This window comes from Colletotrichum paranaense (assembly GCF_030867605.1).
Source record: "Colletotrichum paranaense strain IMI 384185 chromosome Unknown Scaffold_4.1, whole genome shotgun sequence".
NCBI classification, from domain to species: domain Eukaryota; kingdom Fungi; phylum Ascomycota; class Sordariomycetes; order Glomerellales; family Glomerellaceae; genus Colletotrichum; species Colletotrichum paranaense.
In genome coordinates this window covers 1402365-1422139 of record NW_026848962.1, presented here as the reverse complement: position 1 = coordinate 1422139, position 19775 = coordinate 1402365, and the positions used below count along the sequence as shown (strand labels likewise).

The 19775-nt window shown below is 53.2% G+C and overlaps 6 protein-coding genes across 6 annotated transcripts; 2 read left to right on the top strand and 4 right to left on the bottom strand.

Moving 5' to 3' along the window:
• Positions 1–2624: 2624 nt before the first annotated feature.
• Positions 2625–4624, bottom strand: CPAR01_05458 (uncharacterized protein; the record flags this gene model as incomplete). Its single annotated transcript, XM_060489736.1, has 2 exons — positions 2625–4201; positions 4258–4624. Coding segments are annotated over 2 exons (1944 nt in total), but the record flags the coding sequence as incomplete, so codon positions are not given.
• Positions 4625–7069: 2445 nt separating this feature from the next.
• On the bottom strand, positions 7070–7729 carry CPAR01_05457 (uncharacterized protein; the record flags this gene model as incomplete). The annotated part of the gene is made up of 1 exon (XM_060489735.1): positions 7070–7729. The coding sequence occupies one exon, from the start codon at positions 7727–7729 to the stop codon at positions 7070–7072; it is 660 nt and encodes a 219-aa protein (XP_060351201.1).
• A 4460-nt stretch (positions 7730–12189) lies between these two features.
• Positions 12190–13137, bottom strand: CPAR01_05456 (uncharacterized protein; the record flags this gene model as incomplete). The annotated part of the gene is made up of 1 exon (XM_060489734.1): positions 12190–13137. The coding sequence occupies one exon, from the start codon at positions 13135–13137 to the stop codon at positions 12190–12192; it is 948 nt and encodes a 315-aa protein (XP_060351200.1).
• A 1096-nt stretch (positions 13138–14233) lies between these two features.
• CPAR01_05455 (uncharacterized protein) lies at positions 14234–15335 on the bottom strand (the record flags this gene model as incomplete). The annotated part of the gene is made up of 3 exons (XM_060489733.1): positions 14234–14781; positions 14859–14922; positions 14976–15335. 3 exons carry the CDS (start codon positions 15333–15335, stop codon positions 14234–14236), a joined length of 972 nt encoding a protein of 323 aa, XP_060351199.1.
• A 1254-nt stretch (positions 15336–16589) lies between these two features.
• Positions 16590–18686, top strand: CPAR01_05454 (uncharacterized protein; the record flags this gene model as incomplete). The annotated part of the gene is made up of 2 exons (XM_060489732.1): positions 16590–17933; positions 18264–18686. The coding sequence occupies 2 exons, from the start codon at positions 16590–16592 to the stop codon at positions 18684–18686; spliced, it is 1767 nt and encodes a 588-aa protein (XP_060351198.1).
• Positions 18687–18743: 57 nt separating this feature from the next.
• Positions 18744–19262, top strand: CPAR01_05453 (uncharacterized protein; the record flags this gene model as incomplete). The annotated part of the gene is made up of 1 exon (XM_060489731.1): positions 18744–19262. One exon carries the CDS (start codon positions 18744–18746, stop codon positions 19260–19262), a length of 519 nt encoding a protein of 172 aa, XP_060351197.1.
• Positions 19263–19775: the final 513 nt, after the last annotated feature.

The window sequence follows — 19775 nt, the reverse complement described above, 5'->3', positions numbered from 1 at the left end:
GTGTTTCCCTCTCAACAAAAATATTAACGAAGAGCAGATCACCATCTAAGCTTGCCCATTCCATTCGCTGCGCTCATACCCATTGCCCTGCCTCCCAGCACAACACTAACGAAAAGCAGGTCACCAAAAGCAGTTGTCAAAAGTTGCCTTTCTAGCAAGACACATTCCAAAAAGTGACGAGTGCCTCACATTCCCCAAACCATAGCAGAGTGCCTCCACCTACCTGCAAAAGTAATGCTCACTACCTTGCTGAACTCTAACCCCTTCGCCGTCGCCTCACCATCACATGCGGTCCGACACGAAGACGAACTCAGCCAAACTTCTTCACATCAAGTCCAACACGACGCCGCGTGTCCCTTCCCCCTTCTGTCCATCATCTATCCCCAAAGACCCTCAACTGAACCGTGTTTCTCTACATCTCTCAAGGGTTCCGCTGCCGTAATTATATATTGCCTTAACTCTGTTCCTCCTCAACCCAGCGAAATCCCAGCAGCAAGGAACCGCCAAGAAAACCCATTCTCCCGCTTCTCCCCATCTCCACCAAAGAAGCATTTCCCTCCGTAAGAATGACCGCAAAAGGGGGATACGGAGACTCCGCTTAACCACCGAGTCCCCATCAAACCGCACTGACATCTCGACATCTGTCTCCAAGTTACCAAGCCCCGATCGTAGTTCCGCTAACCCCGTACCCGGTCCCCAGGAGCCCACGGTCAATCTCCCGTCCGGCCGTCAACCCGAAATCGTAGCTCCACCACCAACTCAACAACAAGACCATCAGATAAAACAACCCATATCCCAGATCTACATAGCTTGACACTTTCCCTTTCTCACTTACCCTTTCTCGTCGCATACCCAGTCTGCCTCACGACGCTCAATCAAGGCAGGGACCCGTTTAGGATTCCTCTGCCCTTCCCACAAAGGATGAAAACCAAAGAGAAAGCTTAAATCTGCCCAGCGGAAAGCCGGGACAAAGGGAGGAGAAGAGACAAGCGCCAGCTTTCCCATAAGCCGTCCCAGTCCCAGTCCCAGTCCCAAGACCCCCAATCCCTTCCTATCCCGTCTCATGATCAACATGCCTTTCCTTCCTTTCAGCCCAAGGAAAACGGGTGTAGCCGACCGGAGCTATGCGGTGCATCACAAGAACCACCCCACACCCTTTTCGCCCCCAAATTCATGCAGAATCCCAATGGCAAATGCCATGTGTCTATCTAGTCTGTCTGTCTATCTATGCCTCATCCGTGATATCCTTTCGTCGTTCGTTCAGCTATTGGCGATCCTAGACTAGGCCCTAAACTCAAGGGACCTAGACAGCTAGACTCAAGAAACCTAGATAAACACAAGAGGCCTAAACCCCAAGCCAAGCTGTGGCAAACATACCCCAGCTGACCCCAGAAAGATCAACGGTGTCGCTGGACCGTTGGCCTGGTGAAACAAGCTCAAGATATGAAAGGGGAACAAGCAAAGCCTCATAAAGCCTCATCAATCGCGGGCAAAACCGCAAAGCCGCAAATCATCCGGTTTCAAACCCGTCCGTCCCCGTGCAGTCTTTCCTCCAACATCCGAAGGAAAGCACGGGGATCCGCCGGGAGAGCGTGCTGACAGTTGCAACAAAAATGGCTCCATCTCTATCTAAAAGTCCGACGGAAAAGCGGCAGCAAACCCCCCTCGCAAATCGTACATCCTCCTCTCATGCCCTTGTAGATCCTCAAAATGGGGGCCAATGGGTGCCACGTGTAGTTAATCAGTGATCTTGCCGTCGCAGAGTTGTATGCGCAGCTGTCAAGGAGGGCCTGTTCGTCACGTCAACGCACATGACTCGGCGCCTTACTCGAACAATGTCTGCCCCTCATCAATACCTAACGTCACGACCGAGTCAATCCGTCTCTTCAGAGGGCTCTGGACGCGCGGCACAGGAAGCGCAAGGAGCACGACAATGTACGAGCGCGGGTTGGCTTTGGCTGCCGGGGCAGAAATTGCTTCGCAAGCCGTCCCAACTCGTTTTTCATCCCATCAACGGGCATGGAGCAATGAGGCACAAAAGGGAAGCAGAAGGAAGTAGAAGTGATGATAATGGTAGAAATTAAGAAGTCGATTCCAGCCGTTTCGCCGGTGGGTATAACGCACCCGGTACTAAGCCTTGTTGCTTTCACCTGAGAGTGCTTTACGGAAATCCAGACCGTTCCACCTTGGCCGCGTCCCATGTTCCCGAGTCTGTCCTTGCTTTCCTGATCCCATCTCTCTGAAAGAGTATAACCGCCTTCACGATAGCCCTACTCGTTCGTACCGAGACACTTTCGGACGACTCCGGTCTAGCAACCAGCTGTCATGTACAATCCTGCTCTTCCGTCGTCCGTCCAGTCGTATGTCATCCAAGGCTGTAGTTACTGCGAATATACCCAGTATGGCGTTCAACCGATGTTGGGTATATGATCTTGATAGAAAACGCCGACAAAAGAAATTGGATTGAAATAAGAGTCAAAGAAAAATATCTCTTGCGCGAGATGGGGCTGGAGTTATAATGTGCTTCTAATTTTGTTGATACATAGGCCTGCAACTGGTCGCTAGCCGCTCACTCGTGTCGTCGGTACTGTCGGGTCGTCGCAAATAGCCTCGGGTATAGCTTCTTAATAAGCTTGTCCGGGAGGGAAGAATCCGTCTGGATGACCGTTGATGGATGGACTTGTCAGATTTGCTGAATGTTGTCCGTAGGGCGAAGAGAAATCCGGCATCAAACCGTCCTGCATTTCCACGTCTGTCGAGTCGGGTGCGCCTCCCCCCATACTTCTTAGGCTCTGCATATCGTCTGCTATGATTCCATTGTGGTGCATTGCGCCGCTGCTGGGTCCGAAGCCTTGGGCGTTGCTGTTCGGGTCGTACATCTGTGATTCGGGCATCGCCTGGAAGAAATGTCCCAAAGTGCTGTGACTCTGGTTGTCGTGGTGAACCTGTGGGTGGCCGTGATGGCTACTTGTGTGTGATGAATGTGATGATTGAGATAACCGGGAGTGACTGGCCATCGGGTTGGATGACGGTACCTGCTGGTGAGGGTGATGTAATTGCGGTGGCCTTACAACCCGCTGCTGTCTGGGAACGTAGACTCTACGTTGAGACGCCATATAAGCGGCGAGGGCAGGGTTTGCGCCGCGTGATATCTTGAAGGAGAAAGGGTCGGCCGGCTGCTCAGGGGGAGCGGCAATGGTCGGTTGTCGTGATTTGTGCCCAGGCATGTGCAAGGTGCACGTATCGGCAACAGGGGTGACGAAGTCTTCGCGGAACTTTCCAATGCTGCTAGGATCGGAGCCGAGCATCATGGCGTACTGCACAAGCAGCTTGACATCTCCGACATGGCGACACTCGAGTCGTTTCCTCAAAATGCCAGACGTCTGGGGGCTCCATTGCAGAGATGTCCGTGACGCCTCGTTCCACATCGATTCGTTCCAAGCTGATTGTACCTGGCCTTGTCTGAGGAGGTTCCGTATCCTTGCTGAGTATGACCAATCGCCACTGTTGGATCCTTCGTCAAAGTGCTTCACGACGTGGCTCACGTACTCCTTGAAGGTCGCACTTGCGTCCGAGTCGCCTTGCGCTTCGAACACTTGCAGGCAGTTGTCGAAGCCGCATGCAAAGACGACTTGTGGGCAAAGGTTGACCTTGGCCTCGTCCAGGGACATTCTCGACCCGCCATGCGCCTGCTTCAAATGTGTCTTGTAGGCGCCTTGCCAATCAAATACCATTTGGCAACCACGATGACGGCAGAACCATTGCGCATTGACGTTATGGAAGTCTTCAATATGGCGCTTGAGATCGTTTTTGCGGGTGCACGTTTTGATGATATCTTCCTCCTTGCAGAATCCGCACATGAAAGCCCCCTTTTGTTTTGAGGCACTGGTGGAGATTGATGCAGCGTCGGATGCTGTGTTGGACGAGTTGGGCACGTCGATACCATTCCATGATTCTGAGTCCTGCTGTGTCTGAGCCGCCTGTTGCGCCGCTTGGGCTTGGGCCGCAGCCGCGGCGCTACTGCTTCCACTCCGTCTACCCAGGATTTTCGATGTGCCGCGAGACACATTGGAGATGATGCTGCCAGTGATTGACGAGGTGTCGGAGAATGTTCTGATGCTCTGGGTATCCCACATGCTCGACTGGTCATCTGACAGAATAGATGACTGCGCCGACGACACAATTGATGCTCCATCCGACTCTGCATCCAATTAGTTCACGGCAACGAAGAAGCGGTCAGCATCGAATGTCACTCACGAGGGCCGGTGGTTTCCTGGATAAGAAGATTCAGTTTGTCTTGGCCATATCTGTTGAGAAGGTGCTTAATCATTTGCTGGTCGAGGACGAGATCTTTCTGCGACAGCTGCCCAGAGTGCTGGGAGGAGCTGTCGGCCCCGGGCCAGGCATTTGCGGACATGGCCCCGATCGATCGGTCGGTCGGTCGTGCGTAAGGCGCTGAATGGGTCGTCGATATGGTGTGAAAAAGAGTGTCGGCAAACCAGAGATGGCTGTATTGCGCGATTGTCGGTATGGAACGGAACGAAACGGATCGACTCGTCGTTCGTCCTTTGATGGAATGAATAGTAGAAAGAAATAAGATGGAAAAGGAGTGTATCGCAGTCAGAACTGTAGAAGAGGGCGGAAGGGTGGAGAGTGCGAGACTTCCAAAAGGCCGGGGGGCCAAGGATGTAGCGCTGGGCACAACGCGGGAACGACGAAGAAAAGTAAGGTAGTTATGAAAGGATGATCAAAGCCTGGGAAGGGTGGGAGGGGAGGGAATTGGCGCTTCTATGTATCGGGGGCAGCGATGGAATGCCTCCGAGTGACAAGGCCAGGCTGGCTTGGGCTTGGGGGCGACCGAGTAGGGATAAAGATTAGAGTAGAGAGAGTATCCGGCAATGTAGATGGTAGAGTGAGTGAGTGAGAACAGGGTTGGTTCTATCAACAACGGTGGGAGAGTGGCTTCGGTGCTTGTCTCTCTGGACCTGCATCCAAGTTGACGTGATCCGACACGGGATCTTCGCTAGTGCGGGCGTGAAGTCAGGAACTGTTGGTATCGAGCCTTGCCAGGAGCCAAGAGTAAAGGGTAATTTGATGTTGGGCGTATCCTGATGTTTGTGCGTAGAGCGAGCACGGGAGTATTTGTCCGTGTCCTCCAACGGGGCCGTACCAAGAGGCTGGTCTCTTGGATGGCGGTAGGACGAGCAGCTCGTGGCTCTCTCTTTCTCTCTCTGTGTGTGTCTTTCTCTAGTCTGTTGGACCCGAGAAATCGGATGGGATGAAGAAGGGACAGGGCCAACGTGCAAGGCAGTCGGCCGTTGGATCTATGTCGGGGCCGCGTTTATTTGGCTGCTAAAGTGCAGGATGTCGGGATCTCGGTGTTCCAGTTTCCCTGACGATTCAGATTTATGATTGTCTCCTCGCTGGCATCGCCCTGTCGTTTCGAGACGAGAGGGCTGATGAGAGAAAGAGAATAATGGAGAGTGAGTAAGGAGTGTGAAGCAAGAGAAAAGAAAAAGACCGCAGCAGGAGAGGAAAGCCAGCTAAAGTGTGGTGTGTGGTGTGTGTGGTGTGCCGTTGACTGAGGGGCTCTCACTCTCTGCTCAATCTGACTGTCTCGGCCGGTCTGGTTAGCCTGTCCTCCCCTGACAGGCTGGCTTGCCTGGGTTCAGACGGTCTTGGATTGGGATGGGCGACGGGCTGCGCCAACTTGAAAGAATCAGTGCTCATGCTCATCCCGGAGGTGGGCAGCGAGCTCGCTTTTGCGGCTTGCCTGTGTGCCTGTGTGCCTCTCGCTCTTTACAGAGCATCCGCAGTTGGTTCCCTGCTCTCTGTTCTTTCTGCCTCGCCCACACATACTACGTAGTATCCGTAGAGCTGCCCGAAGACCCCGTACCCTTCACTTTTTTGGGCTGGAGAAAAGTGGAAAAGCCCGCTGTATCTCTCAGGTGCTGATCCCCGTCATCTTTGCAGTGAACAAAGTGGTTTGGGAGCCGGGGTCAAAAGAGGTCGCATCCAGTCAGAGGGCAGCCAGAGGGAAAATGGCCAATCTGAGGGGATCCCAGACGGGCAGCCCGGCGAGTTTCGACGTCTTGGTAGCATTGGCGTGCGATAACGAGACGAGTTTAGTGGGCGACGCCACCTCTAGCCGTCCGAGGATGGGCCAGAGATAAAGGCAAAAAGGAAACAGGAATAGGATGGTTCCCCTTTTGGGCTAAAGCAATTGGTGTTGCAGGGCCAGTCCTGCAGGCTGGCCAGTGCCGCCAATGGGCCAGTCTCGCGAGTGTGTCTGTCTGTGGTTGCGGGCAGTACATGTATGAATTTGCGCATGTGTACCAGATCCAGAGCCATAGGTAGACGGGTGTTCGTTGTCATTGATGGTTTGGCCAAAGCCAGATTATTGAGTGACTTGAGATGTGAGAGCCTGAACATCGAACATGGGAAGAGGTGGTTGTGTGAGTATCCGCCGTCCGGTCCAGCATCCGTGATGGGGGAGGATAGGCACTCGATGCAGGAGCAATGCGAGGGTCCCCTGGAAGTAGCCACCCCTCTTGGTCGGTTCGTTCCATCCGCCCAAAAATCGGATAGACTGCGGACTTGATTGTCATCATGTTGCGCCGGTTCAAGGGCCGGTTGCCGGTACGTATGTCGGCATCCAGTCCGCTGCCCTCGAGAGACTCCCAGATCAATCATTATGGGCAAGTTGAAAGTTCCTAAGTCGACAGAGGCATTTGATGTGGTCAAGGTACTTGAAAGTTACAGCTGCGTGTTGCTTCCTTGCTGGCTGTCTGAGAGAGAGACAGAGACGAGATAGGGTTGTCTTGGGGCCTTGAAGCCGGGATCGACGAACCAGATATGGCCGCTTCATCGAGTATCGAGCATCGAGCATCGAACTGGGATTGAGAAAAAGTAAGGGCACGCTGACGCCGCAAATCGCAAACCGCAAAGAGGAGCAGGCTCCGCGTACCTGAACGAGTGCCAATCAGACGAGTGGTATTCGCTCCTAGCTTGCCAAGCTTGCCAGTGCCAGCCAAGGACCCAGAGTCAATTGAAGGCCGGGACGTGCGGGTCAAGGACGTGTTGAGGGGCCAGGGTTCATCGGCGCAAGATTGAAGACCCCTGAGGGTAGCAGTTTGGCAGGGCTGGTCTGAGTGGGATGGAGCATGGATAGCCCGAACAGCCGGCCCAGCAGTGAGCGAGCAGAGCCCATCTGCGCATTGGTACGGAATACGGATAGTGGGTTATGGGTGGCTGTCTGTCTGGCTGGAGGAACGAGGACAGGCACGTGAAGGCGAGCGCGAGAGAGAGTGAGTGCTGCGCGTTGCAGAGTACGGGGTAGGGCGGTCAATGATTTGCGTGCAAGATCAGCGCCAGCCTCGAGTTTGCGAAGCCAAAGTGCGACCAGAGAGTGCAAGGCCGTTCGACGGCAGATGGTGTGGGATGTTTGCGTGTTTGCGTACGTGTTTGCTTGTTTCTGCTGTTCTTTACGGAGTAAGGTATCGCATGATGGTTCACGGCATTTGCTCCTTGCTGCCGGTTCGCGGTGCTGTAGCAGTCGTCCACCGTGTAACCGTAAATTGTAGTGATTGATGAAGGTTGGCTTCCTTTTCCAGTTCGTGTTGTGTTGTGCGACGGTGTCAAGGAAATGAGTGAGAGTATCCGTAGTGGACGCACTGGACGGAGTAGTGACGGTGGGAGCGAAGCTTGATGAGTGGAGGGAATTAATCATCGGGGAAGAGCGTGGGGGGGAGCCTGGCAGTTGCAAAGCAAGGAAGGACCCCTTGCATCCGTACTTTCCATGTCCCTCCTCTGTGGTCCGAGTACCTCTGCTGGTTTGCAGGCGCAGATATCCAGCGATATTCGAGGGAAGGAACTTGGCACAGCACGTGGGTACATTTTCCCCATGCCAACCGTCAACCTGCAGCAGCTATCAACCCACTAAGAGCATTGTCGGTAGGTACGGAGTACTCTTGACCTCTGCGCTCCTTCTCAGCTCTCACTCCTGCCCGGTACAAAGTATTTGTGTATCTGACAGGAGGAAAGCACCTTCAACTTTCAGGACCCTCACTCAAGGTAGGTAGGTAGCACTTGAGGTACTTCGACACTGCCAGAAACATGCGCCAGATACAGCATGCCGCGCACTCGACACTTTACTTGAACAGCGATGACGTGATTCCTGTCTTAACCCCGGGCTGCAGACCCCGCGGTCAAAGATATTTCAGTTCTCCTCCACTTCTGGGTTCCATGGCTATAACTTCACACTACTATGTATTTCGTGTACCATCGTCGACAGCAATTTACAATTTACTGGAATGCACCGAGAACTCATTCGGTGCTCCCACATTGCTTTCTGTCAAACATTTGATGAGAGGTGGGCGGCCCCCATGAGTGTCTCCACGTGATATGCAGATGTACAGTGTACATCACGATCATGTCTCCAGGTCTGCTTAGATAAGCCTGCGCTGGTATGTACGTCTCTACGTCGTCCACCCTCCGTCGTCTCAATCCGAAGAGCGTCCTCTCGGATCCCCGCTGCCTCACCTCCCAAAAGCACATTAGCGACAAGCGATCCAGCACCGCCTCTGCGCGTCCCCAAACTCAAATTTCGCGCCTTTTTTCATCTCTGCTCCAACGATGCCCCCCGGACAACATGCACTTGCGAAACGAATGCAGCCTTGGGTGCTATCAGACGTCCCTCCCGGTTACCGATTTCCATCAAGAAACACAAAAATTACCGCCTAGAAACTTTCTCTCACCCACAGTGCTCTCCCACGAACACTTCGACACCTTTCCGTCTCCAAGGTCCAAGACTGCAACACTGCAACGGTGCAGAGACCCCTGCTCATCCCTCCTTGACCCTGTCAATCACTCTCTCTTTCGCTCTTTAGGTTCGGATCTATGCCGCTTTCCTACAAGGTTGGGAATCCAGACGTCCATCAGACAAACAGTCAGATCAGCACTTCGTTTCACGCCTGCTGCAGACAAATCACCCCTCATCCTTCATCGGCCAACTCAACTTCGAAACCCTCATCACAGCACCACCCACAGTGACCGCTGACCAGTGACCACACCCGTGGGAAACATCGGCCTGCTGCAGGGGCTTAGGTGGTGCCGCAACACCCTGCAGCCCTCGTTCATTTCTGGCTCATTTTGATAACGACTTCGAGCAAATCACCGTCTGTCGTGCATGGGCAAGCAAACACTCGAGGACTATCCGTACCGCAAGTCGTACTTGGCTGCAGGGTGTTCTTCATCTCGACGGACTGGCCGTGAGCAGCGTCGCCTGGCTTCCAAATTCTGCAAGCCAATCAACCCAATTTGTTCAACCAGTGTTCATCTTTCGATCCTTCGAGAATGACACTAGCACAGCTTCCATCATCTCCTACATCCCACGAGGCTTGCAACCCATGCGGATGCGTGGCAGGCTTGCTTTTCCGCGGTCAGCAAGCCTGGTAGGCGAATAGTACATCACATCCGCTTTCGAACATGACCAGGCCAGCCAGCCGCCCTAGGCTTTCGTTCTCGAACAAGCGGGAAGAAACAAAAACCAATGTTCGATCCGGCAGACAAATGACGCAACCTCACACAGAGTTCCTTTTCTGCCCGCGTTAATTTGGTGTCGGCGTCGCCATCGTCTTTTCTCCCCCAAGTACTTCGTACAATCTGGGCCATGGTCGTGGTCTTACAGTGAATAATTACACATTCTTTTGCGCCTTCTCTTCCCACGGCAGTTCAACCCATTCAGGCCTAGGGTTCTCAGGCGGACTCCACCATTGGACGGCAGGGTGGGGCCTTCCCGATAGCCATCGTCCACGTCTCTCAGCCCACGACACATGTGAATGACAAAAAGCTCGGGCTCCATCCCGCGACACGCTTACTGCGCACATGCTGCGTGAGGACTCATGCGCGGGGAGTTTAGACCATGGAGACGACGACGACGACCTCATTGACAACGGCGATGGCTAACGCTGTACTACGTATATGTCAGAGGAAGAAAAAGGATCCCGACTCATGAGTTGTCCTGAATCAACACGGCAAAGTAAAATTATGAGTCGAAATCAGGTCCACCTCGTCGTCTTTCCGCCCCCAGTGTGCAAGAGAGCAGCCCCCAAGGCGCACCTCGCCCAGTTGCATCGCATTTCGTGTCACCGACTCGAGAGCGGCTGAATGCGCTTGTTCTTCAGCCGCATTGGTCTCACCCGGGGCCGTCAGCATCTTGATATAGCCTGCGACCTGTTGGTGTCATCTCATGAACCTCGATTATTGGGTAAAGCGTTGGCTTTCTCTCAACGATAACTTTCAGCTCACTCCCCAAATGTGTGCCATGCTCCTTTGGTTGAAGCTCTTGGCTATGTAACAACGAGTAGCACAAACCTGAGAACCATTCACGTAGTTTCTGGCACCTTCACTGTTGCCACTCAGTATACGCAGATTACGGTCTTTTCCCAACTTCCGACTTGTTTCGAGCATCGAATCCACCCTTCGAGGTCGAATTTCATCTTGCACAGCCCCCAACGCAATGCGACAATGAAACGCTCACGAACCAAACACCATCTTACTCGTCCTCTTTTCCCCCGGATAACCGTCTTTCGGCCAAACTCCGGCGGCAGCTCCGAGTCGCGTTGCGTTCGGCGCCGGCTTGCAAGTTGGAGACGCTTGGGGCATCCTTTTGACGGTACATCCGTACTTGCCAATCCCTAGCACATACTTTTGTCGGCTACTGGGCCAGACTTCTTGGCAATGTGCAACGTCCATCAAGCCTGCTGGTGTCATCAACTTTGGTGTTTGCGTCGGCAGAGGGCCGGCTGCACTAGCTGGGAGGTAATACAATTCGATCCCCAGCCCGTTGATGTTGAGATCTCGGGATCGCCCGCCGCATGACTCTGCCAAGGGACCTTCTTCGAATTGCTTCTTCAATTCGGCGCATTTCTCATCTACGCTCGACAACTGCCCGACACTTTGACGGTCTTGAACTGATTCACAGTGGGGCCAAAAAACAGAACGTGTCATCACTCACTTACACTGACGGCCGTCGGACTTGATCCCGCTTCTTTCTTTCGAATCTGATTACGACAAAGTATATTGCTGGCCCTCATCTATGCGGCATACTTTGATGCTTCACCCTTTCTACAGCTCTACCGTATCACCTTTGCTGCCGGTCAGTCGGCGAAACACGGCGGGTAAACTCGTCTCCAGTGTGATTGAGAATACATCCCGTTGTCACCGCCTCTTGCGAGGCCCTGCGATCTTCAAACAGGCAACTTGTCCATTTTGCCAGAACCATTGTTCCGTACTTGTGGCCATTGTCCTTCGTGGCTCTCGAAGCTCAAGTGTAGAGAATTGCCAGCATGAGCGCAGTAGAGCGTCCCGTGATGATACCATGGATACAGGGCGCGTCAGAGCATAAATGCCTAAGTAATGGGTGATGCTTTCCATGATAGTGTCCTGTTTTGCTTAAGTGATGGATAGAGACTAGATACTGTTGCCCACTAGTGCCTCCCGTGAAGCAATGCGACATCAGCCCGATAGGGAAAGCTGCTCTCATATCAAAAAAGGTTCTCTTGTTTGCTCCGTCCCGGGCAACGCTCCTGAAGGGAGCACTCGTATCCATCTCGTCGGGTTGCTTTACTCGAGGAACATTCGGTCAGGGTTGCTGAGGCATTCTACTTCTCCTTCACACGTACATTCATCACCATTAGTCGTCGCGGATTTGCTCCTGCTTTGGAATCTCGTAAACTCAGCATGTCCTCTCCCGTTCAGCGCTACAAACCACATCAAGCGTACATATTCGGGTGGATTGATTCGTACGAGTGTAGTGATTTACTACACTTAGGGGAAAGAGAGCTGTGCTCAACAGACTGAATTGGCCCCCGCTGAGCTATTCTATCTGGATAGCTTGACGAAATGTGCCAATGGTTTCTGGAGAGGAGTTGAAGATCCTTAGATACGTTTCCTTTACACCCTCACATCAACCATCCATCCAAGCGGGACAATATCTCCACAGAAGCTAACACCTGTCTCCCAAACCTCCCTCAAACCGACCACGTTCTGTGCCATCCTTCACATGTACGACGGGTGACGAATATTGCACCTGAGCAATGTCTCGCGGTGCTCTCTATCTGTACCACACATTAGCATTCGTGTCCACGGGATGCCTAGAAGCGGACATGCTACTCACCGGATGAGAGATCAGTCAACATCATCAACCTTGAGCGAGGAGATCATGCCCTCGTTACAACCAAGTTCCTCCTTGCCCCTGGCCCCGACCTTGCCCTTACTCTTAGCCCTCTCTCCATCACCAACCTTACCCTTCCCCTTATCATCGACAACCTGCTTTTCCTCCCGCTTCATTCTCTCCGCCTTGTAGTACGCATCCGTAGCATACTCCTTAGCCTCGTCAAGAGACGCGGCCACGTGGAGCACGCCGGCACACATGCCATCAGGAGTCATCTCAACAATTTTAATCTCCGCCGGCAGCTTGTCCTCGTGGGTACTGTTGCAAGGGGCGAAGACAACCGCCTCGTCGACCATCTGTGGCCTGCTGATGAGATAGGCAATATGCTCCCCCTTATCCGCGCGCGCCATGATATCTGCTTCCACAAGGCGCATGTGTGTCTCAACCTCACGAGTAGCACCGAAGCCGCTAGCCATTCTCTCCGCGGGCGTGGCACCGCAGAGGATCGCCTGGAGAACCGTGTCTTTTTCTCTCTCCTCCTCGGTGCGGCTGCCGCCGATATGGTCAAACACGTGGGGATTCTTGCGGTACCATTTCTCCGCCATGATTGAGCGGACGGTGGATATCTTGTCGCGATGCGGTCGGAAGAGCTTCTCGATGCGGGCGGTGACGGTCTCCTTGCCCTCAGCGATCCAGCTCTGGATGGCGGCGGTGGAGACGCCGTGATCGAGGACGAGGTGGCGGTATAGGATGAGGAGGTTGCGTTTGTCGGCCATTGTGAAGACGCAGTTGAAGCGAAAGGCTTCGATGACGTCCATGTCGGTGGGGACGGTGTTGCTTGCGACGTGGGCGCGGAGGGCCTTGGCTGGGGTTCTGTTGGCGCGGGCCTGACGCTGAGCTTTGGCAGCTGCTAACATGGCGCTGGCGGCGTAGGCCTGCTTGTCAATTTTGGAGAGCGTCATGGCGGCGTGATGGATGTAGATGCAGTGGTCTTTCTCGGCGTTGTTTGGGAATTCCAGTCAGGAATATGTACTGAGGTTGGTCTGGTCAGTAGGGAAAGTCAGCTGTGTGATTGTAGACCGAGAGATGTGTGAAGAGTCTGGCAGCAGAGAAAGACGTCGTCCTTACGATGTTAGAAGTCGTTCCTGACTTGGGAAGTAAGTGCGGCAGAGAGGTTGTTGTTGAAGGTAGGTAGGAAGAAGAGAAGGAAGGTGTCTTTCTGGAAGCCCAGAAGAGAAGGAAGGAGAAGAGGAAGGAACCTGCCCCAGTCTGACAAGTGCCGTGCGTGGCGAAAGAAAAGCTCTCAGACAAAAAGTAAGAAGAGCGGCTTGCTGCAGGCTGAATGGATCACGGTGGAAATTTCAAACGCCGGTAGTTGATGTGAGTCTTTGGTCAAGTTGTAGCATATCATTTCTGCGTTTGCATCTCCACAGCTCGGCCGTGACCTCAGTCAGCAGATGGAAACGTTGATCAGGCACAGCGGACATAGACATCAGAGATTAAACACTGAAGCTCTTTGTGAATTGTGTTCGTTCTGTGGGGGGAGATTTCAAGACATGAAGTAAGTAGACTGACACCAAACAAAGCTGTCGATGGGATCGTCTTGACAAGTCGGTTGTAGAGACAAAAGGGGACAGAATAATGGCAAAGAAGGGCATCCTACATGGCTTCCTAAGACTTTTCCTCGTATCTGCATAAACTGCTTGTATTCAATGACGAAGAAAGCGAACGAGTAATGAATATGGCCGAGCTGGTCACAGGCTTGGAAGGTAATTAACTCTGGGCGAAGACTACAATCATCATATACCCCTTTTCTTCTTCGCTATCTTGAACTTAGCTCCTCAAGTACAAGACGATGCTAATATCAACGAGACTTTTCGATCCCAGCTCTGACTACTTGGAACAGCCCTCTCCGGAGCTTTGCAGTCCCCAATCCCCAGTCCCAAGAACGATGTATGCGGAAACAGTCTAGCCTCCTGCGCAAATCCAATCTCTAATTCCATCCAGCTGTGGCAAAATTCACCACCAGGAAGCTCGCCCAGAGAGGTCGCCGCGTTTCTAAACCTCAAATCCAGCATACAGAACCTTCTCCATCATCCCGGCCGCCGCCCCAGCCTCGACCTTGGTCTCGCTCCCACAATCCCCAAACTCCTTGGCCTCCTCAAACGCCTGCTGCCAAAACTCCCATCTCCTGAACGAGAACCCCGCGCGGCCCTTGAACCGCGGCCCGCACCTCCATCTCTCAGCACTGCTGCTGCTGCTGCTGCTGCTATTTCTCGCCTTCTTCCCGTTGGATTCTCCCGTCCCCTCACTCATCGTCGTCTGCTGCGGATCCTTCGCCGGCGACGTCGCCTCAGACGTCACGGAGAGATGATACAGACGCTGGCACGAGTGAATAGCCCACTGCGCAGCAGCCATGAGCCGTGCGTCGGCACCGTCACGGTCACTGGCATCTGACGAGCGGCGGTCTTCGAAGGCGGTGCGAAGTTGTTGGATGGCGTAGTCGCGGCCGTCGATGAGGTTGTAGGACCAGAGGAGGGAGGCGAAGGCGTTGAGGTTGATCCAGCGGGTGAGGGTTTCCATCCTGTCGGTCGATTGGTATGGTGCTTTTTTGGGAGTTGTTCCTCCATGTCAGCGTACGATCCTTGAGAGTTGCCTTCAGGTTTCGGTGATGTAGACTTACAGGTCATGCAGTCTCTGATGACTTGGTTTAGACCGTGAAGACGGCTCAATTGCTCGAAACCATCCTGCAAAGCAATCAGAACCAGTATTGTGCGACAAAATCCAAGCTAAAACTCACCACCGTCACCGTAGCCGTCGTCCTTGGCGACAGAGCTAAATGGTCAAGAATTACCACCAGATCAAGCATTGCAATATTTCCAGAGGACGTCTGTTGCGCCAACCCCACAAACAGGTACCACACAGACTTTAAAACATCATCAGAGGGCCGAAGTGCTGGTATTAAGGCCGCAATCTCGACCGCGACCTTGCGGAGCCTCTGCGGGTCATTCATCTCTGAAATGATGGCCCTGCGAATAATCTCAAACGCCGCAGCATCGTCAAAGTCTGAGGCGTCTGGTGTGTGCTTCCACCGTACGACTGCCATGTTTCCTCCTGTGACATCGACCAGGAATTCTTCAGCGTTGAGAGCATGCTCCATGGTTGGTTCGAAGCAATAAGTCTTGATGAGTTACTGTGGTGGTTCAGGTTCCGGCTCGGGGAGACGCGGAATCACGATCGTGGGGGTTTTCGGGAAGAATTCCGGGAAACAATAGTTCAATCAGACGTCTCCTTGCAGGTCCTGTGACATGTGCTGCTCCCAGTCAGGGATGTATGCCCCAATCTTTTCTGGAGAAAATGATGAGGTCTCGAATTCCGCGGATGGAAATTGGGGAAGAGGAAGCATTGACTTTTGAGACGCCTAGCTCTATGTTCGCATGGATGGCGACATGGAAGAGTGGTGTTGATGAGCTACATCCTCGGTCATCACCATGAAGCTGCATCCATTAATAGGTGCGCCGGTGGGTTATGCGGGGAGGCAGGCAGCTGGCACCGGCAAACCGGCTTTGTGGAGGCCCGCACGTACCAAAGAAGAACGTCCGTTTGTCGGCATCAGAAAGCCGCTAGATGAGATGGCAGCTTTTATCAGACACTAACTCAACTAGGGTTACTACCATCAGCATGAAGCCCCCATTGTTGGCATTGCATACATCGGAGAAGCAAAGGCTGGTCAAGCCGGATGCCGGGTCTTTTCAGAGTGACCTCGAGACATGGATCTGGCAAAAGGCTTTCACGGTGTAGATCAAGGATAAGGGTAGACATGAAAGTCCTATGAGATGCGTCCTAGTTATGACAACGGGATGCCTTTCTGAAGAACCACAAACTTAATTTTCTGCTCATACGAACCTCAAATGATGGTCAAAGAGGTTCAAAAGGTCGACTTTTACTCTGTCCTGTTGCAATATGCTACGTACCTTGAGGGTTTCATGAATACAAAATCTAGCCATAGACAGGAGAACACGCTTGGTTACGGTAAACAATAGTTAGATATCAATGCTGAACGTAGTCGTCCATAGTCAAAGGTTTTGCTGTTGACGAAGGTGAATATGACCTTTCGCGTGGTGGTCGTAAGCGATCTGATCTAGCTGAGACTACATCCAGCCTTCATCATCGACCAGTCAAACCATAGAATAACCTTACGTAGCAATCAATTTGAAGATAACGAATGAATGAGAGTTCTGAGCTGATGGAAATGGCGGAGGCATTTCGGTGCCCGATGCCAGCTACACTGAATGTTCATCAAGTCCATCCACAGCAAGGTAAGAAGAGGAAGTATGGTCTTTCTCCGAAGCATAACTTTTCTCCGAAACAACACGCCCAGGAATGGTCTCCTGGATAGTTCCTGCTCTAACCCATGAAGTATGTAGACTCAATAGAGAAAGAGCCGACCATTGATCAGCTCGATCGTCAACTTCTTCGTCGTCATCCTCGCCAATCAGCAGCATCGTATTCGCCATCACTTACATTGGTGACTACGCGGAAAGCTACTAACCACCAACTAATATACCTCAGCATGTCCTCCCTAGGTCTTCCTGGTCCCTTTGATAGGTCCCCAGGAGACGCTGGCCTCCATCGGAGCTGGAACGCTTTTCTCGACAGGCACGGCCTCCGAAGCATCTGGCAGATAACCCGTGCCGATATTAACGACCTCTGCAAGACCGCGCTCTTAGCTCTGCAAGTCTCACGGAGCCAGCAGATTGCTCTCGAGGACTCCATCCTCGATCTCTGGGATCATATGGGCCTCACGGTGGACTGTCTCATCCCAGACGCGAACTTACTGTGGAGAGCCGATGAACAGCTCGTCAAACCCACGGCGCTGCGGCTTCAGGAGCAGCGACAACACCTCCAGGTACAGATGGATATGTGCCAGAACGAGGCCCACTGGGACCCTGTGTGGCTCGAGCTAGACATGAGCACCAATCCACCGACTGAATTGTCTAGCGAGAGACCCTCCTCTCTGACCGCCGCCGTCTCGGAAGAGGATGCGAGTCTGAATAAGCAGGAGGAGGAGGAGGAGGAGGAGGAGGAGGAGGACGTGGAAGAGAGTAAGGTACTCAGGGTCGCCCGGTCGCTGGCACACACGAGGTACTTCCTCGGCCACACAGCGGGAGACCCAATCTTCTCCTACAATGGACGGAACTTCGCCTATCGTGGTCGCGTCCCCCGCGATCCCAGGGAGGATGTCATGCGCTTGCAGATACTCCTTCCAAAGGTTCTCGCACAGCTCGTGACCCTCATGGCATTCTCCGCCGCCTCCTCCTCTTTGACTCTGGACTTTCCAGCAGAGTGCATGGAACTGTTGAAAAGGGTCGACGATCCATCCGATGAGCTCCTCTTGAGAATCTGCACCTTGTGGATGTTGAACTTTGGTGGAGGCTTCCCGGCGACATACGCGCGCTTCCTCGACTCCAGTCCAGTCGTACGGGAGTTTGCCTGGCTCGTCTGGGACATGTACAACGACGCTGACGGGCTCTGGTCCAGAGATACAACCCGGAACATCGAAAGTTTGATCAAGACCTTGAAGCCCCTCTTCATGGTCTTGTCATTCAATCGAAGTCTAGTCCCAGTGTCGCCAGGTGCAGTGCTAAATAATCTTGCGAGATCACACCAAGTGGAGGACGAGATGGAGGCTAGAGAACTCGTTTTTGAGCAGAAGGAGTACAGTGTTGCTTTGGTGTATGATGCATCAATCTGCCAGGTAAGTCGCGAAGGATTTTCTAATCCCCAGGTCCCTGCTTCTTCCTCTTTCCCTGTCGTCGAGGATGGTTTACATGGCAAATGGAAATAGTGTAGATGATTGTGGATGGCGGATGACTTGCACAGCTCCAAGTTGTCTAAGCAGGGTCCGCTGAAATGTCACGCCCTGCAGGGGTCTCAACTCCCCCATCCCATCCACTCCCGCCTGCAGGCACAAGCCAGCTTGCAGAGCCCGGATAAACCATGCTCCATCTTCCATTCCCCATTCCAAAATTTCCCACCGAGCTTCATCGCCAGACCTTCACCTTACTAACGACGATACCCTCGATAGTCAATCCACTCCCTTTACGCAAAATACGTGGGAAGACACCACCCCGACGCTGGCGCTCTCTTCCTTCGAACAGCACAGCGACATCTCTCCCTCGAAAACGACTACCACGACGTGTTCGCCAACGTTCCGATCCCCGACGAGGTCGTAGCCGCGCACCACCGAATCAAACTACGGTATCTCGATGATCCAGAGCCCGAAGCCCAACACGCTCCTGCAGTTGACCACCCGGTCGTAATTGAAGACGACACCCAAGCCGAGATAGTCGTTGCAGGATCCAAGCGCAAGAAGCGTCATCAACAGCAGCGCATAGAGAAGAACGAGACTCCTCGCGCCGCAAATCCGGAACCTCCGCTCAAGAAACGACGAGGCCGCCCTCTAAAACACCGCCCGACACCTCCCACTTCCGATCCCGTCAACGATTGATATCCCAGCCTCGTCACAAGCCGTCACTTAAGACTCAATCCCCCCAAAATCACAACAATGGCCTCCTTCGCACCTCTCCGCAGCGGCCTCCGCCAAACCCTCACCACCTCCACACCCGCCGCCGTCCCAATGACCACCACGACAACCCGCTCCCTCTCAACCACAACCCCCCTCGCCGCCCGCAAATCCAAGTCGGACAACGTCATCAACCCAGAATACGTCGCCCGTATAGCAAACATTCGTCAGCAGCTTTTCGCTGAGGCGCCCCCGGCGCTGCGCATGGCTCGCAACCGCCATCTCCGCCACTGGACCATCCACCGCGCCTGGCTCCTCCTCCAGCGCCAGCAGCGCGAGGCCCGCGAGAGGGAGCTCCTCCGCATCCAGCAGAGCATGTACACCGCCAACGAGCAGCTCCGCACCACGGCTGGTCCCGGAACCCGGGAGGAAGGGTGGCTGTACCGTGTCGCCCAGGAGAAGAAGGGCGTCTACGGACCTAATGCCGTGCCGATTGAGTACGCGCGCTACCAGAGCGAGACGCCTGCTCGACAGGCGTGGAACCACGAGTGGAAGCGGTAGATGATGCCGTTGCAAGAAGATGAGCAGGAGTGGGAAAATAAAAGAATGAAAAAAGGGGGGTGGACAAAGTCTTAAGGGGTTTGCTCATCAGCCGTGTACCAAAAATCTAGACACGCCGAGTGTCGATTCCGCTGTAGCATACTATCTGTTGTATGAACTAGTGTACAAAATGGAAGAAAAAAAACACATGTCACTAATCAACGTTTTTGGAAAGGCTCTGGATCAGGGGGTTTGAAACTTTTAATCGGTTTTATTGCGTAAAGTGACTGCCATCTCTCATTGACAGAGAGCAGAACGTGGATACTCCAAAGCCCCCAAATAACCAGCTTCCTAGTCTTGAACTTTTGGGTGCAATCGTTCTATGTGGGTTGCTGTCCTATTAATACAGACAATGGAAAGAAAAAAAAAGGGCTAGTCCCTTAGATTCTTCCATAAATAACGTTTCCGCTGAGTGTTTTGCGCTGTTCCTGCTGTTTGTAACGCCGCTTGAGGGGAAGAAAAGAGAGAGAGGAT